The sequence below is a fragment of the Eretmochelys imbricata genome, chromosome 6 (assembly GCF_965152235.1).
Source record: "Eretmochelys imbricata isolate rEreImb1 chromosome 6, rEreImb1.hap1, whole genome shotgun sequence".
Taxonomy (NCBI): domain Eukaryota; kingdom Metazoa; phylum Chordata; order Testudines; family Cheloniidae; genus Eretmochelys; species Eretmochelys imbricata.
The window spans coordinates 57,444,038-57,469,723 of record NC_135577.1 but is presented as its reverse complement, the minus strand read 5'-3'; the positions used below and the strand labels follow the sequence as shown (position 1 = coordinate 57,469,723).

The following is a 25,686-nucleotide window of genomic DNA, read 5'->3' as shown; positions in this document are numbered from 1 at the left end:
TTCAGTTCTTTTACATTTAGATCTTTTTTTCTAACCTGTATAAAGTGGCCTGGATACACTCAGCAAGGGTAAAATTATAGGGCCAGGTCCTCAGTTGGTGTGAATCAGCACTGACTTCAATGGAAATACACTGAGGATCTGGCCCATAATTCCAGTAATATACAGTCACAAAACTCTCGATAGTTTAAAAAATTACCTAGAAAATAGAGTAAACCAGCTGTGAAATATAAGTATATTCATGAGTAAAACAGCTCACAGCTATATGAAAGGTGGGTCAAAAATAAACACACGCACAAGGGAACAAAGGGGCCTTTGATCTGAGCGGTTCAGGTTCATTGCCAAGTGGCCACAGGTGTGCACCACATGAGCAGGTAAGAGTGAGATGCTAAGTGATGACAGTTGTGCGGGTGTCCATCATGCATGGGTCAAAAGGGGCACCTGCACACTGGTTCCATACTTTGACATTTTATTGGTCACATTGAAACCCGTGACCGAGGGTCTGAACCTCAACAAAAATAAAGTGCAAGTGGGGGTGTGGCAGGAAGCAGATTTTTACCACCCAGCTGAATGCTCCTGGAACCCATTGCTTCTCATGAAAGTGCTTATGCCTCACGCTCCTTGTGTCTCCATTAGAACCAACAGAAAATTCCAATTCACTCCTCAGTCCAATCCCTCATGAAGCATAACTTCAGTCAAAAATCTATCAAGAAGTGAACTAGCCATTCAGCCAAAAAATACTTTTGCGCACCAACACAAGTCTTCAGTCACCATCTGATTATGTTTATGGAAGCCTGGCTTTCCCTTCTCCATCCTCCTGTTTGTTCTCTCCCTCACTTGTATCTCGTCCAAGTTTCAGGCTCCACTCCTACCGTTAGATCTACTTGGGTGGAGCCTTGCATTCATGCTGGAGGCCCATTGACTTCAAGGGTGCTCAGTGGAAGCTCAAGGATCCCCCCACATTGATCTGATTTCAGGATTGAGTTTCTGGTTGTATGTTTTTCGGGCAGCATTCTTGTCTAGCTGTTTTGAGAGTCCCCCGTCACACCTCTGGGTGCATTACAGTCATCAACAAACAACAACAACAACAACAACAGAAGTTTGCAGATTTACACTCTCAAAAGCATCGTTCTTCACTGAAAATAAAATACAACAAAATGACAAAGTAACCAAACATACAAAAATTAAAGAGATGCTGTAAGGTTCAAATCTATGCTTTCTGTCTTTAAAAGAAGGATTATTTATTTATTTATTTACAAGTATTAAACAAATAATTAAAAATGGGAAGAATTCTAAAGATTGACAGTTTTGCTTACTTTTTGCACTACACTCCCCCTGTGCAATTAAAACCATCTAGTCACGTTCACATTTGTGTACAGTTCTATGCATACTTTAGCAGACTGGTGCACCATTTTGGATGCCACAAACATGCAAGAGAAAATTATTCCTGCAAATGAAACTGTTTCCGTAGTTATACAAACAGCACTATGGAAACATTTCCAGTGATGTTTGGTTTTGGAAAAGCTTGTTTTTAAACCAAACCTACATTTGGGACTTGAACTGACCTTTGTCCATATAAAAGCTGAACTATATTAGCCCAGAGGAGAAGAGGTGCAAAAGGAGTGGGCAGGACATGCATCACTGCTCTATATTCCAACTAATGCATCAGCCCAGCAAATGACGAAGTGGATTAGAAGATTCCAATTCAAGAAACAGCATTACTGGTCCTTCTGTACCAGTTTGTAACAGAATACCTCCCCATAAGTGGCAGTCTCCATACAAGCTGTGATTCATTCCTTCATGACTGAACTCATTTCAGAGCCATGAGTGCCAGGTTATCATTTCATATATGTACATAGAGAATGACTGGGGAACCGTGTGGCTCAGAAGACTGGGAATGATGTATGAAGCCTTTCATCTTTATGCCTTGTATCACACAGTGACTGATGATGATTGAAAATTATTACCATCCTATAGCTGTTCTTTGTGTCATGTGAAATGAGTTGCTGGAGTCTCAGGCCAGCTCTTCATGGACAAATGGCCGCCAAAAAACAAACAAACCCACAACTCTGTGTTACGAGTTTCAGCAAAGAGGCTAAGTGAATGGGCCACAGGGACCGAGCTTCCTTGCAGCAACAGGGGACAGTGAAAAAGGAAGCCTGCATCATTGGTGCCTGTTGTGTGGACAAAACTTTAATCCCCACTGCTTGGCCTTGCACAGATACTGTAGAAGTATAGTAATCCCACGTCGTGGCCATCTCCCAAGGTGGGATAGAAAGGATTGCAGAGCTGTCACTCCAGTCTGGAGAGGAAGGAGTTAACAAAGCATTCCGTCTTTCTCCAAGTAAACAGACAATCAAGGCATTCAGGGATAAATTTGGAGAATTGCTGCAACCATCTCCAGAAAACGAAGACAGCGAGCAGGCAGCCTTGCAGTATTGCCAGGATTTCTGCTGTGAATAGCCATCAGGGTTGTGCTGTGTTTCCTCAGGTGTGTAATGCCCTGGCCACCATCCCCACCACTCCATTTCAGCTAATTGCCTCAATTGTTGCTGTCACCCCTTAACGAAAACCACAAGTTGCCATGGAAGCAGCAGCTACAAGATCCTGGCAGACACTGGAATCCTGAAGATCAGCAGACACGGGACCGCTTACCAGTAGTTTACCTCAAACTACAATTACACTGAGCGCACTGGGAACGATTTTAAACCGCTTCAAACAAGGGCAGGCCAAGTCATGCTCACACGCATAACCAAGACAGTCTTGGGGCTTTCCAGTGCTCCAGAAAGAAAAGGATGGCCATGTTGCTAAGACACAGGGCTGGGATGCCTGGGTTCTATTCCCAGCTTTGCCTAGGAAGACTGTGCAAGAACTTGGGTAACTCACAGCTTCTCTGCACCTCTGTTTAGTCAACTGTAACAACAGGAACAATAAATACTGACTGACCTCCCGGAGGGGGTTAAGTGAGCAACTCACAGAGAGGGGAGTGCGAATGCTCTGAGTACCTGAAGCATCTTCATTTTATTGCTTGTGAGGAATGTGGACTTGCACACAAGTGTGGTGCGAGGCTAAAAGCCCCACTAATATCAAATGTCAATCTACACTGTCCTAGCTAACCTTGCTCTCAGACAGATTGCAATGAAGGGAGGACAGAGAGGCGAGGTGGAATGCAGCATAAAGATCCTCCTCTTCCTCCCTACCCAGGTATGTTTGCAAACTGGTTTCTGGGAGCTGGATTTTTTTAGTGGCTTAAATGCTCATGTGAAGGGAGCTGCAGCTGTTTAGCTCAAGACCATGCAGCTTCCAGCGGAGAGATGCAGTTATTGTTGGGCTTGGGGGAAGGTTTTTTGTTTTTGCCACAACAACTTTCTTGGGCTCCCATTGTCTGTCAGTACGGTTCGAACTTCTCAATGGTCTTTGCTCTGCTCTTCGCAGCTCCTCAGCAAGACAGCGCAGCTAACTTAGCTTTTCCCAGGTTCCACCTCACATAGCATCTGCTATAGGCACTGGACAGTGCAGTTTTGTCTCTGTTTCTCCCCCTTACCCCTGCTTTTACTGCAAGGAAGAGTCTACATGACAGCAGGAAAATGAAACATCCGTGCTGTAGAAGTGGAAGCTACTGTTTGATTTTCAAAAAAAATAAGCCCTGCAGCTGTTCCGATAAATTGAAAATCCGTGAGCCTTTAAAACTAATTCCAAGAAAACTGGAATACTTACCTTTGTCCTGCCTCAATTCCAGCTCAGATCATTACAATCTGCTTCCCTGAAGCAGCCCACCACTTTTCACCTCTTGACTACACGGTTGTAGTTTTGCTGTTACAACCGCGATGATTCTTCACTGCGGACGAGGCTATATTTCATTGGTGGATGAGTAGATTTCTGTGTGGCCGATAAACCACTGTGGGATGCTTCCAAGCAAATGGCATTCTTATAGAGGTCTATTACAGCATAACAGACTCTGCTTCCATACTGCATCTGCACAAGCATCCACAGAGTGACCTCATTTGATAGAATAATCTGTCGTCATAAAGCTCAGGTCAGTATTTTCAAACCCAAATGCCTAAAAGCCTCCTAAATCCATACTTAGGCACCTTAACACAAGTGGCCCGCTTTAACGCTCACCCATGAACTGAAAGAAATGGGAGTTGCAGGTCCTGAGAACCTTTGAAAATAAGGCCACTTTTATTTTCATATGGATTTAGGAGCCAAATTTAGGCATCCAGGGTTCGAAGAGCTGACCGTTGAGCTGAATATTAAAGGCAGTTAGAAAGATAGCTGCTGCAGTAAAGCAAGTTAAAGTAATACTAGTGAAGGTGCAACGGGGGGCGGGACTCAGTGTAAGAGCTGGAGACAGCAGGAAAGCAGCAGTTCAGAACGCTGGGGACTTAATCGGCATGTCCTGTAATCAGATAGCAGAGCTCTGAAGTGGGCAAGAGACTGAGCTGACAAATCATTTACAGGGTCAGTGAGGCTAAAAATGTATCCCTGAGACTTGCACAATTGGCTGGGTAACCATCCCACTTTGTCCTCCTATACAAATGACAAGGTGCCCCCACCATCATTTCGGTAATTTTGCAGCATGCAATGTATTTTAAAAAACACATGGCAGTGTCTCTGAACAGAGAGGAAATAAGAAGCTGCCGTTGCAAAGAATGCCACTGTCAAGATAGCTTATCCACCTGCCCTTCTCCCAAGATCCAGACCCTTCATGTTTGCAGCCTCCTTGTTTGTAAGGAAGTCCCCTTCTTTTATTCAGGTGGGTCATTTCAAAGGTCTCCCAAATTATCTCCTAAGCACATAACCCTTAATGCTGCAAAGAGTGACCACTCCCAGCAAAGTGGGAAGCGATGAATTCTGACACATCCATAGCATTACAATTAAACCATTGAGTAAAAGGGAAGTTATCCTTCCTCCCCACCCCCCGGCCCCCCCAAACCTTCAATAGTACTGTCAAATAATGGCAAATCTACCCTCTCTGGAGGGGTATATGGGAAGAGTTTGTCCAGAGTAAAAGCTCCCACTGAAAGACACGAGCACCATTAACAGTTGTGAAGATGTTAAAATAATGATAATTATTTCTAGAGAGTGTTGTGGATATTCATGTTTTAATACAGATTTATTCAGCAAAAAGAATCAATCCCTGCAGTTTTCCTTTCAGAATACTTCCACAGTTCCTTATGGAATGTACACAATCACCTCTTCAGAAGTAAAACAGAACACAATCAATATTTTTGAGCTAATTTTTTTAATAAAACATACAAGCTGAACAGGTAACTATTCTCTTAATTTAATGACCGACAATAGAATCATCCCAATTCTCTCTCACACACACTTCGCTATTTTACAGTTTTTGAATCTTTTTCAGAAACAAACACAACAATTATAAATGGGTTGAGGAAGTGGCCCAGCTTATAGACTTAGACAGCTGCCCAACTTTATATTCTGATCACTTTCCATACCACAGAACGGAGACATACCATCATTAAACAGAGTTTGGAATATAAAAAACACCTGTGAAATGATGCAGGACAAAATGTGACAGGTTAATTGACGTAATGGCTCTTGGGCTTATCAAGGAAGATACACTTGCTCAAGCCCAAAAGATCTTGGCCATGAGGGGCTGTTGCCCACTTAGTGTCAAACCTAGAGATGACTTTAGGTGGGTTTCAGAGAGACAAGGTGGGTGAGGTAAGATCTTTTATTGGACCAACTTCTGCTGGTGAGAGAGAAGCTTTCGAGCTAAACAGAGCTCTTCTTTGTCAGGCTGCCACCCACCACTTCTATTTCTAGGCCGTCATATTCCCCCCAGTCTGAAATCTGCCTTGTGCTATAAGTGTTTGTGCAAAAACTACACGCAACCTTTGCCTATGAACTTGAGAAGGAACTACTAGGTTGCAGCACTTTCAAGACTGTGTGCAGGGGAGAAGTTCTCTGTCTGGAACACTCCCAAACCTCTGCCATCCTGAGACCCCCCCCCACCTCTGGGTCAATTCAGTAGCATATTATGCTGTCATAATTTCCCTTTTAAAAACAAGCAGCTTAATGGAAAGTGAGCTGCAGTCTGTGGGACAAGGACATAATTCAGACATAAACTAACAGACTCAGGAAGTAAGTGCATGTGTGGAGGCTGCAGGGAAGAACTGTTCAGCAGCAGAGAAACAGTGTTCCTCACCCAGTGGTACCCCCTGTATGCAAAAAGTCATTAGCATTACCATCACTGGGACAGCTATCCCCGCCATTGCCTACTACCATCCCCCACAGCACAGTCAGAACATAGCAAAGACTGCAAGGCCCTAGAAACAAGTCCTAGAATTTATCGGTAATTAAAACATTCCCAAGAATGAGAGAATTTAGTTTACAGCAGGGGCGGGCAAACTTTTTGGCCTGAGGGCCACATTGGGTTTCCAAAATTGTATGGAGGGCCGATTAGGGGAGGCTGTGTCTCCCCAAACAGCCAGGAGTGGCCTGGCCCCCGCCTCCTATCCAACCCCCCCCCCCAGGATTCCTGCCCCATCTAACCCTCCATTCCCTGTCCCCTGACCCCTCCCGGATCCTCCACCCGACTGCCCCGTTGCCCCATCCAACCCTCCCCCCATTCCTAACTGCCCCCCCGGGACCTCTGCCCCATACAACCCCCCTGTTCCCCGTTCTCTGACCGCCCCGACCCCTCCACACCCCCACACCCCCGAACTCCCCTACCCTCTATCCAACCCCCCCTGCCCCCTTACCGCGCTGCCTGGAGCACCGGTGGCTGTGGTGCTACAGCCACACCGCCCAGAGCACCGGGTCAGGCTACGGCTCTGCAACTGCGCTGCCCGGCCGCCCAGAGCGTTGCGCCAGCAGCACGGGGTGCTGAGGCTGCGCGGGAGGGGAGGCAGCAGGGGAGGCGTCAGGCGCTAGCCTCCCGGGCCAGGAGCTCAGGGGCCGGGCAGGAGGGTCCCGTGGGTTGGCTGTGGCCAGCAGGCCGTAGTTTGCCCACCTCTAGTTTATAGACACTTCCCTTGGGAGTTCTAAATTGAAGTATCCCCTCACAGCTACTGTTCTAACAGGCTTCTCATTCCCAACACCTCCACAGTGTTGGGCAATGAGGGAAGTTTTACTGGGGTGACAGAAACAGGGAGCAGATGTTTCCTGTTTCTGGCCTGACTTCCATTTGATTTTTTTGCCATTGCTGCCTGTCACTCTCAAGGCAGAGGGATGAACTAAGAGTGCTAACACTTGCCCTGCTGTTTGGGGTTTGGCAGAACTATAAGAATGGTCATACTGTAACAGAAAGATTGCCCATCAAATATGATGCCTCCAACAGTTTGCTAGTAAGGAAAGTGCAAACTGCCCATAATGCACCAAATAGATGGACACTATACCATTTGGGTAAAGAGGAGACTTCCTCTCTGGTTCCAGCTTGGGATCAGTTTATATGCTGGAGCACGAGGACTGATCATCCTTGAAAATTTTATTGTCTCTAGTGTAGACAGATAATATTCAGATCAACTTTAACCATGGAGAAACAGCTTGACTCACCATAACAAATGTCTAACCTTTAAAAATTATACTAAGCCATTTGTTCAAGTAAGATCCTGTGGCACTGCGTTCTCTAGGTTAATCACAGGCTAACACTTGGCAATTTTTCAAATGAGAGCAGCTTTTGTGGGTTTGCTTGCTAAGTATGTGTTATTAATATATTCCACATACACGCACCAGCTGTAAAGTCGAAGTCCTGCAGATGGAGGTGTACGACAATCTATCCTACAGCACATTGTTTTCTGAAGAGGGTTCACATATATAAACATGCATCTTAGCTGTTACCCCAGTACATGGATACGCCAAATGAACAAACAACTGTTCCACCTTGATAAGAGGAGGCTTTGGGGATAGCAAAAACATAGTAAGGCCAGAAGATACATTTTCCTCTCCATAAAATGTCTTTTATATTGAATGGACTTCGCTTCTATGAGTATAGCAGAATACCTGAGATTTATACACACATATGAGAGGTGTAGTGATAGTAGGGATAGTCTAAGGCCTGGTCTACACTGGGGGAAGGGGGCTGGGGGGGGGGGCGGGGAAATCGACCTAAGATACGCAACTTCAGCTACGAGAATAGCGTGGCTGAAGTTGACGTATCTTAGGTCGACTTACCTCGCGTCCTCACGGTGCGGGGTCAACTGCCGCCGCTCCCCCGTTGACTCCGCTTCCGCCTCTTGCTGCGGTGGAGTACAGGAGTCGATGGCAGAGCGATCGGCGATCAATTTATCACGTCTACAGCAGACATGATAAATCGATCCCTGATAGATCGATCACTACCTGCCAATCTGGCGGGTAGTGTAGACGTACCCTAAGTCTTTAAATTAAGGAGACCGTCCCATTGGCTGTGATCTGTGTTAATACCCACTGAAATATTTTTCATTTAATGCAAAAATGTTTAGCCCCCTAAACCCTATGACAAAAGATTGTATTATATTTTTTATTTTTTTTAAGAAAAACATTTATCTTGCTAAGCAAAAAAGCCAGGCAGGGATCTTTGTTGCTCAATTACTTAAAGCCAACAACTAACCTCAATGGAGGTAGGCATGCCATCCTCACAGGGGGAAAAACAGGCTGGATACATATTGTAGCCAGTATTGAAAGCAGTTTGCATTTATACTGGTGATTGCATCAAACTAAAAGAGTGTATTTAACAGAACAGGTGAGTCATGTAAGGCACCCTTACACAGCAAGATTCTGCTCTATTCTTCCGTATAAGCAACCTCCACTGGAAAAAAGCATTTGGCATTTTCAGTAGACTCAAGCATAGAGCCTGTCCTGTATTTGTCTGTAATACAGAAATAGCTTCTGTGCTCTGCATTACTGTTCTGTGTATTGTGAAGGACGGACTAATATATCAGAACCTGGCATTAATCCCCTTCCCCTCAGTTATAACCCACACGCTGGCATTTTCCTTCAAGGCCTCAGGCTCATCTTAGCACTGGTCATCTTTTTTCTCTCACTGTTTTTTATATTCAAGTTTGCTGCCAAGCTGCCTTTTACAAGCTGCCGATGTTGGGGAAGCTCTTCAATTTCTCAGGGAAGTCATCTTTGTACAGGACAGGATCAGCACGATGCTCCACCACTTTCAGGGGCATGGTCCCAAAGACAGAGGCAAACTTATTGATGCATTCGGACCTGTGTGAAAAAGACAGCAATGTAACTAAGTGACCATGCCAGCTACTTACTCCCACCCCAAAATAACTAGTTTAAAAAGCAGCAAAGAGTCCTGTGGCATCTTATAGACTAACAGACGTATTGGAGCATAAGATTTCGTGGGTGAATACCCACTTCATCAGATGCAAGTTTAAAAAGAACTCAATAACCTTCTCTCATGTTCCTGGAAAGATTTCTCCACACTGGCTACTAGGAAATAGGAGAGGGAGTCTCGCTACACAGAGGGTTTGGAAGAGGGCTAGTGCTCTTTGATTTATCCATTTAATCACAGTGAAGAGCAAGGGGATGCTGCCAGCAACACATGTGCACATGGAGGTCAGAGCTTCCCTTCTCCCTCCCCCTAGAATTCCAGTCATTCTTAAAGCAACACATGCTGTAAAGTAGAACAGATTAGCTGCCAACACATCTCAAAGTGCCACTGGTGGGTCAAATTTAACTCATAATGAAGGTTTTGCAAAAACCAAGCATTTATGAAACTGAAGACCTATGGAAATGTTATTTCTGGTTTTTAGACTCCATCAGAAATGGTTTTTCTTTACTAAATAAACAAACGTTCCTGTATGAAGTCAGCAGCATTGATTGTGCTTGGGACCCTAAAAGTGAAGCAGAATAAAAAACTAAAGTGAAACTGATGAGTCTGTCTGTCCATATGAAGCAAAATTGAACAGTAAAGCATCAAAATTAGTGAAAAATTAATTAGATTTCTGATCATTCTTTCACTTGTAATAATCTCAGGTGTCAGTAGCAGAGTAACAGAGAGGGTTATTTGTTTTTTTAAAGTGCATGATTTTTAACCTTACAGTCCCCCTTTAATCTCTTCATTGCAAGGCAGGGAGTGGTGGAGGCAGAGTAAGGAAAACCTAGCTAATCTTATCTCAGCCAGTGTTTAGCTAATTTTAGGTCTGTGTTTAGCACAATAGTTTTAAAAAGCTTCTGACACTGAAAGTCACAGCAAGTAAGCCTCCAAGATGCTCAAACAATGGAGAGCCATTCACAAAATAAAGGGTCACTGCTTCTTTTGCTGGTCACAAATTAAAAGAACAGACAAAAGAGTAGCAAGAATTTTGGCTAGAGAAAGCAAGCTAGGACTGCTCCAGACAGTGGTGTGCTGTAAACAGTCTCAGGGCAAGTCTCTCCTGCTCTCCACCCCCATGCTCACTTTCAACCCTTCTAAGGGTGAGGGGGTCATTCAGTCTCCAATATAGCTTTCCTGAGCAGACTTGGCCAATCACACCAAATGTGACAGTTTTGCAATGGGGACTGCTTCAGCACTACCCAACAAACTCTCAAGACTGGATTTCAAAACTTAATTCCTCATCTTTTAAGCCATCCTTTAGCTCCCTGTTTAACTACAGTAAGAGTAAACAATTGAAAACAGAGTCAGAGTTTTTGAAAGTGCTACATTTCTGCACAGTTGTTTTCAACCTGTAACAGTCACTCTCGTACTAGCTTAAAAATGTGGAAAGGGTTTGAAGCTAAGCAGTGCAGACGATTCATGCTCTGCCCTCGCCCTCTTTTCCCCCCCAAAGGTGTTCAAATCCTTACAGTAGGAAACAAACAAGAAGGAGTTTGGAGGGTAAAATGGGAGCAACAGGGTGCATCACAGAACACCTGTTAAATTGGCACAAATATTCTCTGCCCAGGAAAGGCCCAGGCCTGGAATAGTAACGGAACTGAGGGAGAGAGAGAACCAGCTGTCCAAAATGTGGACTACCCAGGGCTGTTGTAGGGCCTAGTTAGGGTGCACTGGCAGAGAGAGGAATGTGGGGACTAGAGGAGTAGGACTAGAACAATATAGAGTGCAGAAGATTAGGATTCAGGGTCAAGGTTTTCAAAGTGATTTTTAGTGTCTCAATTTTTGGGTGTCCACTCTGAGCCACCATCAAGGGCACTGATTTTCAGAAAGTGCCGAACATCCACCCTCTCACTAGTTACTTTTGAAAATTTTGGCTGGGGTGCATAATCCAAGTTGTGTGTTGAAGTCCTGCAAATGGAATAGCACAGAGTTCCAGGAGCTAGATGGACTAAAAGAACCGTGCGTGAGAAGTTTGCACGAGAAGTTTGTATAACGGCTGTCCCTCAGTGGCTTATGGAATACAGAGCCTTTCACTTCTAGGTTACGGTTTCAACTCCTGCCCAGACTAATAATGACTTAAAGTCATTGTAACATAGCAATAGTCAGTTTGTTGTCTCAGTCTAGTTCCCAATGGGCAGGTGTCCACATCATAAAAGCCACTGTCAGAACTGGCACTAAATAGCAGCCCAAAAGCAAAAACCAAAACTGAATGGATCCTCTTCCCTCCAGAGAAGAAAAGGAGTACTTGTGGCACCTTAGAGTCTAACCAATTTATTTGAGCATGAGCTTTCGTGAGCTACAGCTCACTTCATCGGATGCATACCATGGAAACTGCAGCAGACTTTATATACACACAGAGATCATGAAACAATACCTCCTCCCACCCCACTGTCCTGCTGGTAATAGCTTATCTAAAGTGATCATCAAGTTGGGCCATTTCCAGCACAAATCCAGGTTTTCTCACCCTCCACCCCCCCACACACAAACTCACTCTCCTGCTGGTAATAGCCCATCCAAAGTGACAACTCTCTACACAATGTGCATGATAATCAAGGTGGGCCATGTCCAGCACAAATCCAGGCTCTCTCACCCCCGCCCCTTCCCCCCCCCTTTTCCCGGGGACACACAAACTCACTCTCCCGCTGGCAATAGCTCATCGAAACTGACCACTCTCCAAGTTTAAATCCAAGTTTAACCAGAACGCCTGGGGGTGGGCGGGGGGTAGGAAAAAACAAGGGGAAATAGGCTACCTTGCATAATGACTTAGCCACTCCCAGTCTCTATTTAAGCCTAAATTAATAGTATCCAATTTGCAAATGAATTCCAATTCAGCAGTTTCTCGCTGGAGTCTGGATTTGAAGTTTTTTTGTTTTAAGATCGCGACCTTCATGTCTGTGATTGCGTGACCAGAGAGATTGAAGTGTTCTCCGACTGGTTTATGAATGTTATAATTCTTGACATCTGATTTGTGTCCATTTATTCTTTTACGTAGAGACTGTTCAGTTTGACCAATGTAAATGGCAGAGGGGCATTGCTGGCACATGATGGCATATATCACATTGGTGGATGTGCAGGTGAACGAGCCTCTGATAGTGTGGCTGATGTTATTAGGCCCTATGATGGTGTCCCCTGAATAGATATGTGGGCACCTTGATTATCATGCACATTGTAGGGGGTGGGGGGGTGAGAAAACCTGGATTTGTGCTGGAAATGGCCCACCTTGATTATCATGCACATTGTAGGGAGAGTGGTCACTTTGGATGAGCTATTACCAGCAGGAGAGTGAGTTTGTGTGTGGGGGGGTGGAGGGGTGGAGGGTGAGAAAACCTGGATTTGTGCTGGAAATGGCCCAACTTGATGATCACTTTAGATAAGCTATTACCAGCAGGACAGTAGGGTGGGAGGAGGTATTGTTTCATGATCTCTGTGTGTACATAAAGTCTGCTGCAGTTTCCACGGTATGCATCCGATGAAGTGAGCTGTAGCTCACGAAAGCTCATGCTCAAATAAATTGGTTAGTCTCTAAGGTGCCACAAGTACTCCTTTTCTTTTTGCGAATACAGACTAACACTGCTGTTACTCTGTTCCCTCCAGAGGTCATCCATCTAGGTCAAAGATTAGGCAGAATGGCAGAAAACACTGTAGGGAAATCTTACATTGCTGTGGCTCATGCTGTACTTATTCTGGGGATAGACTATTCAGGCTGCCAACATGTCACGTGTAACCATCATGAAAGCTGCTTCCTTTTAAAAAGAAATTATAAAAGGAAAAATCCAAATTAAAATCCTTAATGAACTTTCACCTTCACTCACAAAAGTCACTTCTCAGCAAACATCAGAACAAGGCTGAAGAACAGCATTTAAAAAAAAATTTTAAACCAAAAAATGTGTCAGACACAAGTCGTACAATGTGTCTATGGGGAGAAGTGCCTCCCTAGCAGGGAAGCTTTCATCTCCTGCAAGGAGCTGAACAGGTCCAGCTTGCATTCTGCAGGATCTGCCAATTCTGGATAACACAAAACACAGACACCTAAAGCATTAAACATTTTATGCTAGGAAGCCAAGAAAACATAGTAGGTTATCTCATACAGAGGGGCAGGTGTTTTGGCTCGCCAGCTTTCATAGCTCTGCACATTTAAATTAACACACGCATCTTTGCTTCCAAGAATTATTTCATCTTTTCCTTACTTTGCCAACAACACAGAATTGTGCTCAACATGAAATTAAGTTAGTGTGAATTGAAAAACAAAACTTCAGTTGGCTTTGACAGATTGGATCAGCTTTCTGGCCAATCAAGCCTTTGAATCAGTTCTCTCCCCTGTAACCAGACCTAATTTTAGCATAACCTCTCAGATAAGAAAAGAGTTCAGTTTTCATCATCTAGTCACTCCTTTCTCCCTGCTGAGACTGCCAACAATGGGCCCACAGATGGTTTTGCCAGGTGATCATCTGTCCTCAAGGAATAGGATGAAGATCACCAACTCTTTTCACATGTCACTAAACAGCCACCTCCTGGTATCTGTGGGTCACTGTGCTGGTTTTGAAAAAGAAACCCCAAAGCAAAAACTCTACCTCCATTAGTAGCCCTGTATGCCATCCATTTCACAACAATAGCTTGATCCCCGGTCATTTGGACCTGGTACTAACTCAAATGCTAAGACCAACGTGTGCATTCCAGGGAATCAGTAGTCTGGTATGCAAATGGACCTGTTATGGAACACTGTCATATATCCCAAGGCATCATTCTGGGCCCTAGATATTACATAGTTAACTATAAGAATTGTTCTTCAAAATTTCTTGTTGACATGGGCACCTCTTTCATTTAGATTCTCTCCTAACCTAACAGAAGACAGTTGACATATCTGACCAGTGTCTGCATGAATTATAGGTATGGATGCTAAGCCCTGAAACCAAAGCAGAATTCTATCCATTGCTAAGTTAATGGGAACTTGCACTGAGAATCCTGTAGTTTATCACCACATTAAAACAAATAGGTAGCTTATGGGATTCCATAAAAAACACCTGCAAGTTTTTCAGCTAGCACCCACTAATTTCAAATTGACAGTAGTAACATGGGACTACGTGGACCCTGACAGTTGTTGTTAGAGTGTGAGCGGACATACCAACCAACTAATGGTTTATACTGCTGAAGCCAGGTCAACCTAAAGAGTAAGGGCAATCTTTAAAATATAAAAATCAAATGTGACTGTATCCCAGTTGAGTATCACTGCAGTTCTTCTCCAAGGCGCAGTTGCTAAATTCCTTGCTAAATTCCTCTAGCTGGACAATCAAGTAGTTTTATAAACAAATTTGATTTGCTATTACTTTCTGACACTTTCTCCAGCTTAGTTATCTCCACTGGTAGAAACTTAAATGTGGGGAAGAACACAGTTTGAGAGTATACTCACTAAACTGTCAGTAACATTTTACTTTTGGGACACCATTATTGTTACATGATAGATAACATATTCTTTTGATAAAATTATAATGTTCTTTGGAACAGAGCCTGCATTTTTGCTGTGTGTTTTTTAAAGGGACTAGCATAGAATCACAGATATACAAGCCTGAAAGAGACCTGAGAGGACATCTAATCCAGCCACTTGAGCTGAGGTAGAACCAAGTATACTTACATCATCCATAACAGATGTTGGTCCAATCTGTTCTTAAAAACCTCCAATGATGGAGATTCCACTACCTCACTTGGAAGCGTAGTCCAGTGCTTACCTATCTTTATAGTTATAACATTTTTCCTCATATCCAACCTAAATCTTCCTTGCTCCAGATTAAGCCAGTTATTTGTTGTCATACATTCAGTGGATACAGACAACAATTGATCACTGTCCTCTTAATACATTTGAAAAAATTTATCAGGTTCCCTCTCAGTCTTCTTTTCTCAAGACTAAACATGCCCAGTTTTTTTAACCTTTCCTCATTTGTGTTGCTCTCCTCTGGACTCTCCCCAATTTGTATACATCTTTTTTAAAGTGTGATGTCCCAAACTAGACACTATACCCCAGCAGGGGCCTGCTATTCCTATTGCCCCTGCCGCTAAGACTTCCATTGGCCTATTTTACTGCCCTATCAGCCACAAACATGTCTAATTTGTTGTTTACTATCATCACTAGTATAGGTCTCCCACAGCATTATTGCTTCTGTTGTTTCTTCCTCCCATGAAGGGGAGGCATGTGTGCATTTCAGATTATTTTTCTCCAAATGTGTTTGTGACCAAACGCATTATTCCGTGCACTTGACAAACTGAGAATGACTGATAAAAAGTAAGTCGGAACATAAAATATGCAGCAGTATAACTGATCTTGGAAGGAAGGAACATATATACTAACCACTCAGCAGACTATAGCCACGAGGCCTGCAGAGGAGACACAACAGACTAAAGAGCTCATAGGACATGCTTGGGGTATGTAGGTGTGTCAGTTCTGGGATTCTGGCTAAACTCCAAACAAATAATTAAGAAGTAATATTTTATTCTCAGATAGCCCTTTATATACAAGCATCTCAAAGCACTTTACAAAAGGTAAGTAAATATTTTCCCTGTTGAGAAGTTGAGGCACAGAAAGCTTTAGTGTCTTTTCCAAAGTTACAAAACTAGTCAACTGCAGAGTGCAGAACAGAACTCAGATGTTTCTGATTCCCAATATTTTGCTCTAAAACCTTTATAAAACTGTCTCTCCAAATACATATCACCTTTCAAAAATAATTTGCCCTATCATATAATGTTGCAACCACTGTTAAATAGCTGCCATGTTCAACCACACAGGTGACTGCACTTCAGCAGGAGAAGTGGGCTTTGGGATCTTTGGAGGAAAGAGACTGTATAAACATCAGTTATTACAGCATCAATAACACTTCCCCTTTATCAGTCATTTTTATCCTTGTTAGCCAATTGCTCTCTGACAGTTTATCAACTTCCTGTGTTTTTAAAAATGTTTGAACACTCATTACATTTAAATTTCCATCATAAAATGAAAAATTTGTATAAAAACTATTGTTGGCAACCTAAATTTCATACAATCTGTGTGTTTTACAACCGAGCTGTTGAACTGGGTGCCCTTTCAAAGCTCTTCCTTTAAACAGATTACTTGTCACTACGGATCACATGCAGTGCACCCTATTACGCATTGTAGGAATCACCCCATATGTGGGTTGACCAGATTTAGATAGCAATTTCAGAGTTCAGGAATATGGGCAGTGGACACTTTTAATCCTAATTTCAGAGAGACCTAGAAACTGGCCTTGGGAATCACAGTGAGGCACCCTCAGCAATGAAAGAAGGCCCACTCACCTTTCCACCATGTGTGTCTGGTCCAATGACAATCCATCTATGGCTGTGCACTCTGGACATTTAAACTTCTTTCGTGGGGTCACCTGCACAAAGGCACGACAGACATCATCATTGACAGAAGGGATATTAATCCCCGTGGTTGGAAAGTAGAGCAATGCCTCTGAACATGCCTGCAGTGTAAGTCGAGCCCTCTTGAAAACTTGAAAAAAAGCCATGCCATTCCCTCATTCAGCTCCATCTGGCCCGGTTAACTGCAAAATTCACAGGGGCCCAATAAAAATGGTTTGGAGGGGTTTTGCCTTCTGTAACTGAAAAGTGGCAGCGATGACAAGCTCCTTAATTCCTGTTTAATGACTGTTTTCTCACTGCCAAGGTCCCTGTATAAACACCATTTGTTCTTGCAGCCATAACAGTGATGAAATATAGCTTCCCATACTTCACCGTAACCTTAATCCAACAGACGCTCTTTTGCTCACTTGAGTTAATAGCTGACTGGCAAACTCTGCAAGACTCCCCCAATTGCATTGAGGTGCCAAATTACTCTACAGTGCCCTTGTACAGCTCAAAAACTTTTTCAGAAAAAACACACACTTTATCTTCTAAAGACTTTTCTAGGAAACACAGCCACCAGTCCCGGTAAATGATGATAGACAGGCGGGAAAGCGGACCTTGCTAATTGAAGTAATGCCTGGCAGCCTCTAAATCTCATTCCAAGTTGACACACTTTGAAATGAATGTACAGAGTGAATGTCCAGACCTGAAAACATGTCGAAATATGTCAGGAAATTAATTCAGGGATAAAAAGTTCATTTAAAACTGATCTTGCAATTAACATTCTTGCAATTAATATTCCTATAAATCAGCTGTTGCCAGTCAAGATACATAGGGTGTGGATAGTTGGAGATTTTTTCCTCCCAGCAAACTCAACAAATATTTTTTTATAATTTAACTTATCCTCTCTGTGTAGGCAGCCACAATGATCAGTAGTCAATCCTGTGTTCCCAATTGGCGTGCTAGTCTCAATGAACTGGGCTATTCCTATTGTGGAAGGGAAACAGAATCATTCCAGAGGTAAATGAGAGGAAAAAAGCAGATAAAGGAGGATATTCAAACCCACTAAACTGAACTCACATGTCAATTTGTGACATTTTTGCATTAGAGAGATACATCAGATAACAGTTGCTGAAAATCAGACCTTAATAACTGCTTTGCCAGTAACATTTGCCACTAGAAAATTCATGGCGATATCTTCACAATTCATGTGGGCGTCCACCCAGTTCTTGATGTCTCCAGGCATTTTGTAGGTGTAAAGGTAGTTAAAATACTGCATGATAGAAAGGTAAGGGAGAAAGGAGAATGCAACTTTAAATACATTTACAGAGACTGCCTGCCTCCCTGCAAAATATTCCAGTTATTGGGAACAGTAGACAACTAAGGAATGGAATGTGAGCAAACCCTGATCCTCACAGTCTAGCGGTTGGAGCTGCATTTGTGACATTTCACCTTAAAAGTGAAAGAGTTGCTGCTTCCTTTTAGCCAGTCACAGCGTTAGCCTGCTAGGCACACAAAGATGGCTATTTGTGCACAACAACTATGCCTTCTTTGCCACACCCCATGTGTAGAAAAAGGAAATATTTCTGCATTTGCTTTTCTTCTTTTAAAACTTTAATTGCAATCCTGTATTCACTGTGCAGTAACACGCTCCACAAACTTATACTATTTAATTGTGTTTTTCTATAAGTTCACCAAAACAGTTCTAGACAGAATAGGTGTTTCTATAGCCAGAGCAGGAGAATATAGCTTTAGGAAGGTCTGCAACTGGTTTTTGAATTGCTCTAGAAACTGTAACCATAGCCTCACGAAATGAACTCCAAACAGTGCTACAGATGTGGACAAAAACACACCCCATCCTTTTAAATATTTAATATGGTGTATTGTTGGAGTTTCTTCTGCATCTCCAGGCACCTTGCTTGCTCTGAGGGTGCCTGCACCTTCTCATTTTCTAAGAACACGTCAGGTAATATTTTGTGCCTCCACAAAAAGGTGGATAGAGGCCATCACTGACAAAAGACAACAAAGAGGGAAAGGGGTCAAACATGAGAGCCAGATTTTCAAATGGGTCCAGTTTATTCTCAGCGGAAGCTGCTGAGCCCTTCTGAAAATCTGGCCACTTTATTTAGATGCCTAAGGAGAGGAACATCTCTTCTGAAAATATGGTCCTTTATTTACAAACACAATTGCATTGCCATAATTAGGGTAAGATTGCAAGGATGGACTGAGGGTTGAGAAAGACATTTGAAAGTTCAAGTATAAGTCAGGAGTTTCCCAAAAGTTGTATATTAAATTGCAAGCTCTTCGGGGCAGGGACCACATCTTCCTATATATTTGTACGGTACCTAGCTCAATGTGGGCTCTATCTGGATATAAAAAATACATTGATTTTTCTTTTTTTTTCCTATTTAACTCCCACACACACAATTCACACAATACCTTTCTGTGCCATCAATATTATACCACTTTTAAAAGTTTTGCAATGCCATCTGTAGTAAATGACCAAATAAGCAGCACAATAAAATGAAGACTTGAATTCTCAAATGAAAAATTATCAGAAATGTTAGTCCATACACTTCCTATTTATCTTGGAAATCAGTGCTACCTTGTGATAAAAAGCTGCTCCAGTAAGCACCATGGAGACTTCATTGGTCCACTCTGATTCATACTTCCATTTGTTCATCTCATGGTCCCACAGATGCAGGCGACCTGGATACCCAACCAGCCTGTCAGGAAACTCCCGCCAAACCTGCAGAGAGTAACAGAGGCGTTAAAGCCAGCACTGCCACGAACAGTGAGCTTACTCACTCAATTGAAACGATTCAGGGACGCTACTTAGAGAAGTTACATTTATACTGTTCCCTGGACCACTCCACCAACTCCCACAGGGAAAAAAATACTCAAGCAGGTGAGACAGCCTAGCATTTAGATCTTGGCAGAATGCACTGTACATTTAGGGAAATTTGCATTGTGTAATAACTGTTCAGCCCCCATGCTTTGTACAGTTCATTCTTGCTCAGTAAACAAAAATCTTTTGATGAGTTTTTATAGCTCTGAACAAGAGTATGGCTATTTAAGTTACATTTTCTATACATGTTCCCATCACTGCCAATTCTCTGAGTTAGGTGTTAAATTCAGAAGCTAGGTATGGGAAAAGCCTATTGGGTTCCAATCTATTAGGGTTCTTTTCTCTTGGGCCATTGAAGGATTGTTCTTTATTTTCTATTGCTTTCTCCAGTCTAGTTTTAAATGGCTCAAGAGGCTTCTATCATTTCCCTTAAAAATTATAACACAAACTAACAAATTTCTCCATTACGAAGCTTTCCCTGACTCAACCTATTTCTGCCCCTTCATTCCCCCCAAGCCCCCACGTGCTTCCTTAAATGATCCTAAACAGCTTCATCTTTCAAATTGCTGCTACTCAGTTCATTCTGTGACACTAATGTGAGCACTTGTGACAATTAAAATTCACAGTGCTAGAAGAAGCTTCTATTGAGAAACAAGGAATTTTTAAATAATGAATGTCTGGGAAGGAAATACATGTAAGTAACTGTTTTATTTTGAGTTTGTTTTAAAAGAACCCAACATTTTCAAGTGTGGATGTGGCTCTTTAATTAATGCAAGAAGACAGGAAAACAGCACCAATTTTCCTGTTAAAGGGAACACAACTGTTCTGCTCAAAAAGAGTTAACATTGTTTAAGAGCCAAGCATGGTTAAAATGGAACTTTACACATGGTGGTTAAGGCTACAACCTAATCTGCTCTCAGGAGTGACTTTGGGTCTAATACGCCACTTTCCTTTAACAGGGACATGTTCAAAAGCTACATGTTATATTTCTTTATATTCTTCAATGGGTGCTTTGGTGAAGCTATTGCTACATGACAGGCGTCTTTACCCTTGACTTGTTCCAGGCAGCTGGATACAATCAAGATACCATCCTTGTCACTTCATACATTACTCTGCAGCTGACTACAGGATCAAACACAAGTGGGCAAGAACAGGGACAGGGCATCATTAATGCAGCCCCCATTCTACACGATGCTGGCCACATTAAACAACGGACAATTTCCCAGGAGGGGAAAACGGATACAGTGTTCAAATTATTTACTAGGAGCAAACACTAGTGAAATATATGGGATTTTCTATTTGCCAATAACGAAGGTAACATTTATTTTGTGCCACTAATTTTAACCTTACAGCATTATTTTTATCCCAGTGAGTGTCAGACCCACTTGGATATGATGCCTGACTGTTAAAGCTTAAAATATAGCATAGGGCCACAAATATTTCTGATTCAGATTGGTGGGGTGCAAATGCAAATGCAAACTAAACCATTCGTGTCCAGGTTTCACTCTTTCTATATGTCAGCAAGGAATTCCCTTTAACTGCCTCATCTTCATTCCATAAACATTCCATCTTCATTCACCCATAAAGCTGGATTCACAGCAAAAGGGTTATCAAGAGTTCTATTTTACTGAAAGCCACATTGTGCAATTTATCTGCAATTCCCTTAGTCAGGGCACCTCGTACATGCCAGTGCCTTTTAACTACATGACTTGGACTGGAAAACTCTACTAAAGTATGTTGGAAATGTAAGTAAGATAAAACAGTCAGTATTAGTTCTTGAACTGTCTCTTATAGGCTTCTACTGTAGGTACATTACTACTATTTTACATTTCTATATCCCTTTCCATTCAAAGATCTCCACACATTTTGCAACTGTCAATTATTATACTTTTGGAATTCCCCATAGGAGGAAAATTATTATCCCTATTTTACAGATAATAAGACATGCCAAAAATCACATCGAAACCAGGAACGAAAATCAGATCTTCTGACTCTGACCAGTACCTTAACCGTAAGACCACCTTTCCTAGCAATTATAGGGCATGATCTCAGTAGTATCTAAGTAATTATGTGAGAGAGCTCTCTATTAGAAGGCTACTGCAGGCAAAAAATGTCTTTGAAAGCTTTATAGCTCTCAAGAGAGAAGAGGCACTCAAGTTTTTGTCGTAACTGGGTGTCATCAGCTGATAAGGAACTATGTGACTGCCAAAGAACCCAAAGGCTTAAATTACATTCCACTGCTTCTTTATAACATAGCTTCAAAATATCAATGCACAGCAGAACAAGTATATAGCTCACAGCCCCTCCCCCCCAAGTCCTATTGCAACTTTCCTAGGACTTATATTTTTAATTATTACATTTTAAATTTAAAAACCCTACTGTCCCCAACTGTTGAACTGCACCACAACATAAGCTATTGAGGCTCAGCAAAGGATTTGAGAGAACACAGCAGATTTGTAACATACACTCACAGCTAAGAACTCCTGTACAAAGAATGACATGCATATTGAAGGCAGCTGAAGGAAGGATTAAACTCAACTACTGCTTCCCAAGGGACTGCAGTGCCCTTGTAGCACAGGAAAGGCTGCTTCATATTCCTTTTAGCTTTGCTGCTCCTTCAGTGAGAGATTTGCTAAAGTCCCACTTGACAAAGTAAAAACTAGGTTTTATGGATAGTGGCTTACAGTCTTCTAAAAGCACCAATGCAGGACGCACCACTAGCTTCTGGCCTCTGGAAACTGACAGCCTGCAGCAGCTAAAATATATAACCCAGTTGTTTCAAGCAAAGATTGCTTTTAAAACTACTGCTAGTGAACTCCATGGAAATGTTTTTTTCCTAATGTTCATCAGTAGTTCATTCGCTGGCTGTTCTTGGAAGGACTCCAGATAGCTACCTTCAATTCATAGCCCAAATCAATACAAGTACTTCCACAGTCAAGTTAATACATCCAGCTTCTGTTTCTATGGGAGATTTCACAATAGCTTATACTTAACCTTATACTAAATATTCATTTCGTATTACTGTCCTTTTTTGATTTGAGGGTTAGCTGCCATGTATGAATCTGCTAGGAATCCTTGACACTTTGGCTTGTGATCTTGACATTTCTCTAAAGATAAGGAAGGTCGGGCTTGGATGGGAGATATTTAAGAAAATCCTTAAGTGCGGACAATTCAGTAGGGAGTACTCATCTCACTTGTCAGCATACTTCCAATGCTTCAGCATGATAGAGTATGAATGCTTTTAGCCATGCCATCTTTCGTAAAATCCTAGAAATGTAGGGCTAGTGGGGTCCTTGAGAGGTCATCAAGCCCACTGAGCTATGGTAGGACCAAGTACACCTAGACCAATCATTTTCAAACTGTGGGTCAGGACCCCTAATGGGGTCGCCAGGGCTGGTGTTAGACTTGCTGGGACCCGGGGCTGAAGCCAAAGCCCGAGTGCCACCAGCTAGGGCTTTAGCCCTTGGGCTTGGGCCCCCGAGCTTAGGGTGGCGGGGCTCTGGCTTCAGCTTTGTCTCCCCAGCCCGGCATGGCAGGGCTCGGGTGGGCTTAGGCTTCTGTCCCCCTCCTGTGGGCATGTAGTATTTTTTTTGTTGTCAGAAGGAAATTGCGGCACAATGAAGTTTGAGAACTGCTGACCTAGACCATCCCTGACAGGAATTTATCCAAACTGTTCTTAAAAACCTTCAATGAGGGGATTCCACAACCTCCTTTGGAAGGCTAGTCCACTGCTTAACTATCCTGATAATTAGAAAGATTTTCCTAGTAAACCTAAATCTTCCTTGCTGCAGATTAAACCAGTTACTTTTTGTCTTACCTTCAGTGGGCATGGAGAGCAACTGATCACTGTCCTCTTCATAACAGCCCTTAATACATTTGAAAACTTATCAGGTTCCCTCTCAGTCTCCTTTTCTCAAGACTAAACATGCCCAGGTTTTTTTTTAACCACTCCTCATAGGTCAAGTTTTCAAAACCTTTTATCATTTTTGTCGCTCTCCTCTGGGCTCTCTCCAATTTGTCTACATTTTCCTTAAGAGCGGCATCCGGAACTGGACAAAGTATTCCAGCTGAGACCTTGCCAGTACTGAGTAGAGTGGGACAATTATTTCCCACATCTTACATACAAAATTCCTGTTAAAATACCCCAGAATATTAGCTTTTTTCACAACTGTGTCGCATTACTAACCCATACTCGTGATCCACTGTAACCCCCAACTCCTTTCCAGCAGTACTACTGCCTATCAGTTATTTCCCACTTTGCAGGTGTGCATTTGATTTTTTTCTTCCTAAGCCTAGTACTTTTCACTTGTCTTTTCTGAATTTTATCTTGTTGAGTTAAGACCAAATCTCCAATTTGTCAAGGTCATTTTGAATTCAGCTCCTGTTCTCCAAAATGTTTGCAACCACTCCCAGCTTGCTATCATTCACAAATGTTATAAGAATACGCTCTGTTCCATTAACCAAGTCATTAATGAGAATCGTGAATAGCACTGGACCCAAGACTGACCCCACGAGACACAATAGATACATCCCCCAGTTTGACTTCGAACCATTAATAACTACTCTGAGTATGGTCCCTCAACCAATTGTGCTCCCACCTGAATTAATTCATCTAGACCACATTTCTATGGTTTGCTTATGAGAATGTTAAGTAGGACTGTATTAAAAGCCTTACAAAATCAAGATACATCACACCTACAGTCTCCCACTCTGCACTAGGCCAGAGAAGGAAGCTGGTGTGGCATGATTTGTTCTTGACAAATCCATGTTGGCTATTCCTTATACTCTATTATTCTTTAAGTGCTTACAAAATGATGGTTTAATAATTTGTTCCAGTATTTTTCCCACGTATTGAAGTTTGTCTGACTGGTCTATAATTCCCTGTGTCCTCTTGGCTTCCCCTTTTTCAAGACAGCTACTAAATTTGCTCTTTTTCAGGCTTCTGGGACCTGAGTTCTCAAAGATCATTGCTAATAGTGCAGAGATTGCTTCAGCTAGTTCCTCAAATACCGTATGATGAATTTCATCAGGCCAGGGTAACTCAAATACATTAATTTATCAAAATATTCTTTAATCTGTTCCTTCCCCCTTGTTGTTAATATTAACTGTGTTAAGTCTCTGGTCACTATTAACCTTTTTACTGATGACTGAAACAAAACAGGCATTAAACACCTCAGCCTTCTTGACGTTATGCATTATTAGCTCTTCTTCCCTGCTAAGTAGAAGACTTACACTATCCATCTTTCTCTTGCTTCTAATATATTTATAGAGCCTCTTACTGTCTTTTATATCCCTTGTTAGTTGTAACTCATATTGTGCTTTAGTCTTTCCGATTTTGTCCCCTAGATGCTTGTGCTATTCTTTGGTACTCCTCCTTAGCAATCTGTCCATGTTTCCACTTTCTGTAGGATTCCTGTTTGATTTTCAGGTGATTAAAGAGCCCCGATGGAGCCATACTGGCCTCTTACTATTCTTCCCATCTTTCTTTAGCATCAGGATAGTCTGCAGATGAGATTTCAAAACAGAAGTTCTGACAATCTGGGCTTATTAAAGATCTTAGGGTACTAGCATATCATAGAATATCAGGGTTGGAAGGGCCCTCAGGAGGTCACTTAGTCCAACCCCCTGCTCAAAGCAGGACCAATCCCCAATTTTTGCCCCACATCCCTAAATGGCCCCTCAAAGATTCAACTCACAACCCTGGGTTTAGCAGGCCAATGCTCAAACCACTGAGCTATTACACAAGAACAGGACATTAATCCATGTGTCCAAGCCTAATTCCAAAATGAGTGTTTATATGATGTCTCGCTAAAGTGCCCTCTGTAGTTTCACTTAGATACAGTGTGCTTTACCTCTTGGCCCAAACTATTGTGTAATGTTGCTGTGCAATACAAAAACAGCTGCCACCATCCATTCCAGAGGTGGCTTGAGTGATTTCTTCTTGTAGAGCACAATGGATGAAAGCTGCTATTGTAATAAAGATATGAGCAACGGATGCACCAAATTAAGAGTTTTCTGATTTATTTTAGAACCAGTAGCAGAAAGAACAAAGTAGTTCCAAAAGAAGGAAAGAAAGTGTAGTCCTATAAAAGTGAAATGCTATGGCTCTCCCATGTGGATTAAGGAAAATGCAATAAATCGGGGCTGTGGACCTTTCTCTCTCACACTCCATGGGCAGTCTTTTCTCGCTAGTGTTGCTGTTAAACAACATAAA

At 42.4% G+C, this 25,686-nt stretch overlaps 1 protein-coding gene across 2 annotated transcripts in view; it reads right to left on the bottom strand.

Moving 5' to 3' along the window:
• Nucleotides 1-6,702: 6,702 nt before the first annotated feature.
• Nucleotides 6,703-25,686, bottom strand: part of EXT2 (exostosin glycosyltransferase 2) — a 94,560-nt gene continuing 75,576 nt past the window's right edge. Inside the window, exons 11-14 of one of the 2 annotated variants that reach the window (XM_077818574.1) lie at nucleotides 19,230-19,373; nucleotides 17,769-17,897; nucleotides 16,574-16,656; nucleotides 6,703-9,159 (exon numbers count right to left, since the gene is read on the bottom strand). In XM_077818574.1, coding sequence (XP_077674700.1) covers nucleotides 9,021-9,159; nucleotides 16,574-16,656; nucleotides 17,769-17,897; nucleotides 19,230-19,373 — 495 coding nt within the window. In that variant the 3' untranslated portion in view covers nucleotides 6,703-9,020. Of the gene's footprint in view, nucleotides 9,160-16,573; nucleotides 16,657-16,791; nucleotides 17,612-17,768; nucleotides 17,898-19,229; nucleotides 19,374-25,686 lie in introns of those variants that run through there. The other variant, XM_077818575.1, reaches the window with a different exon arrangement.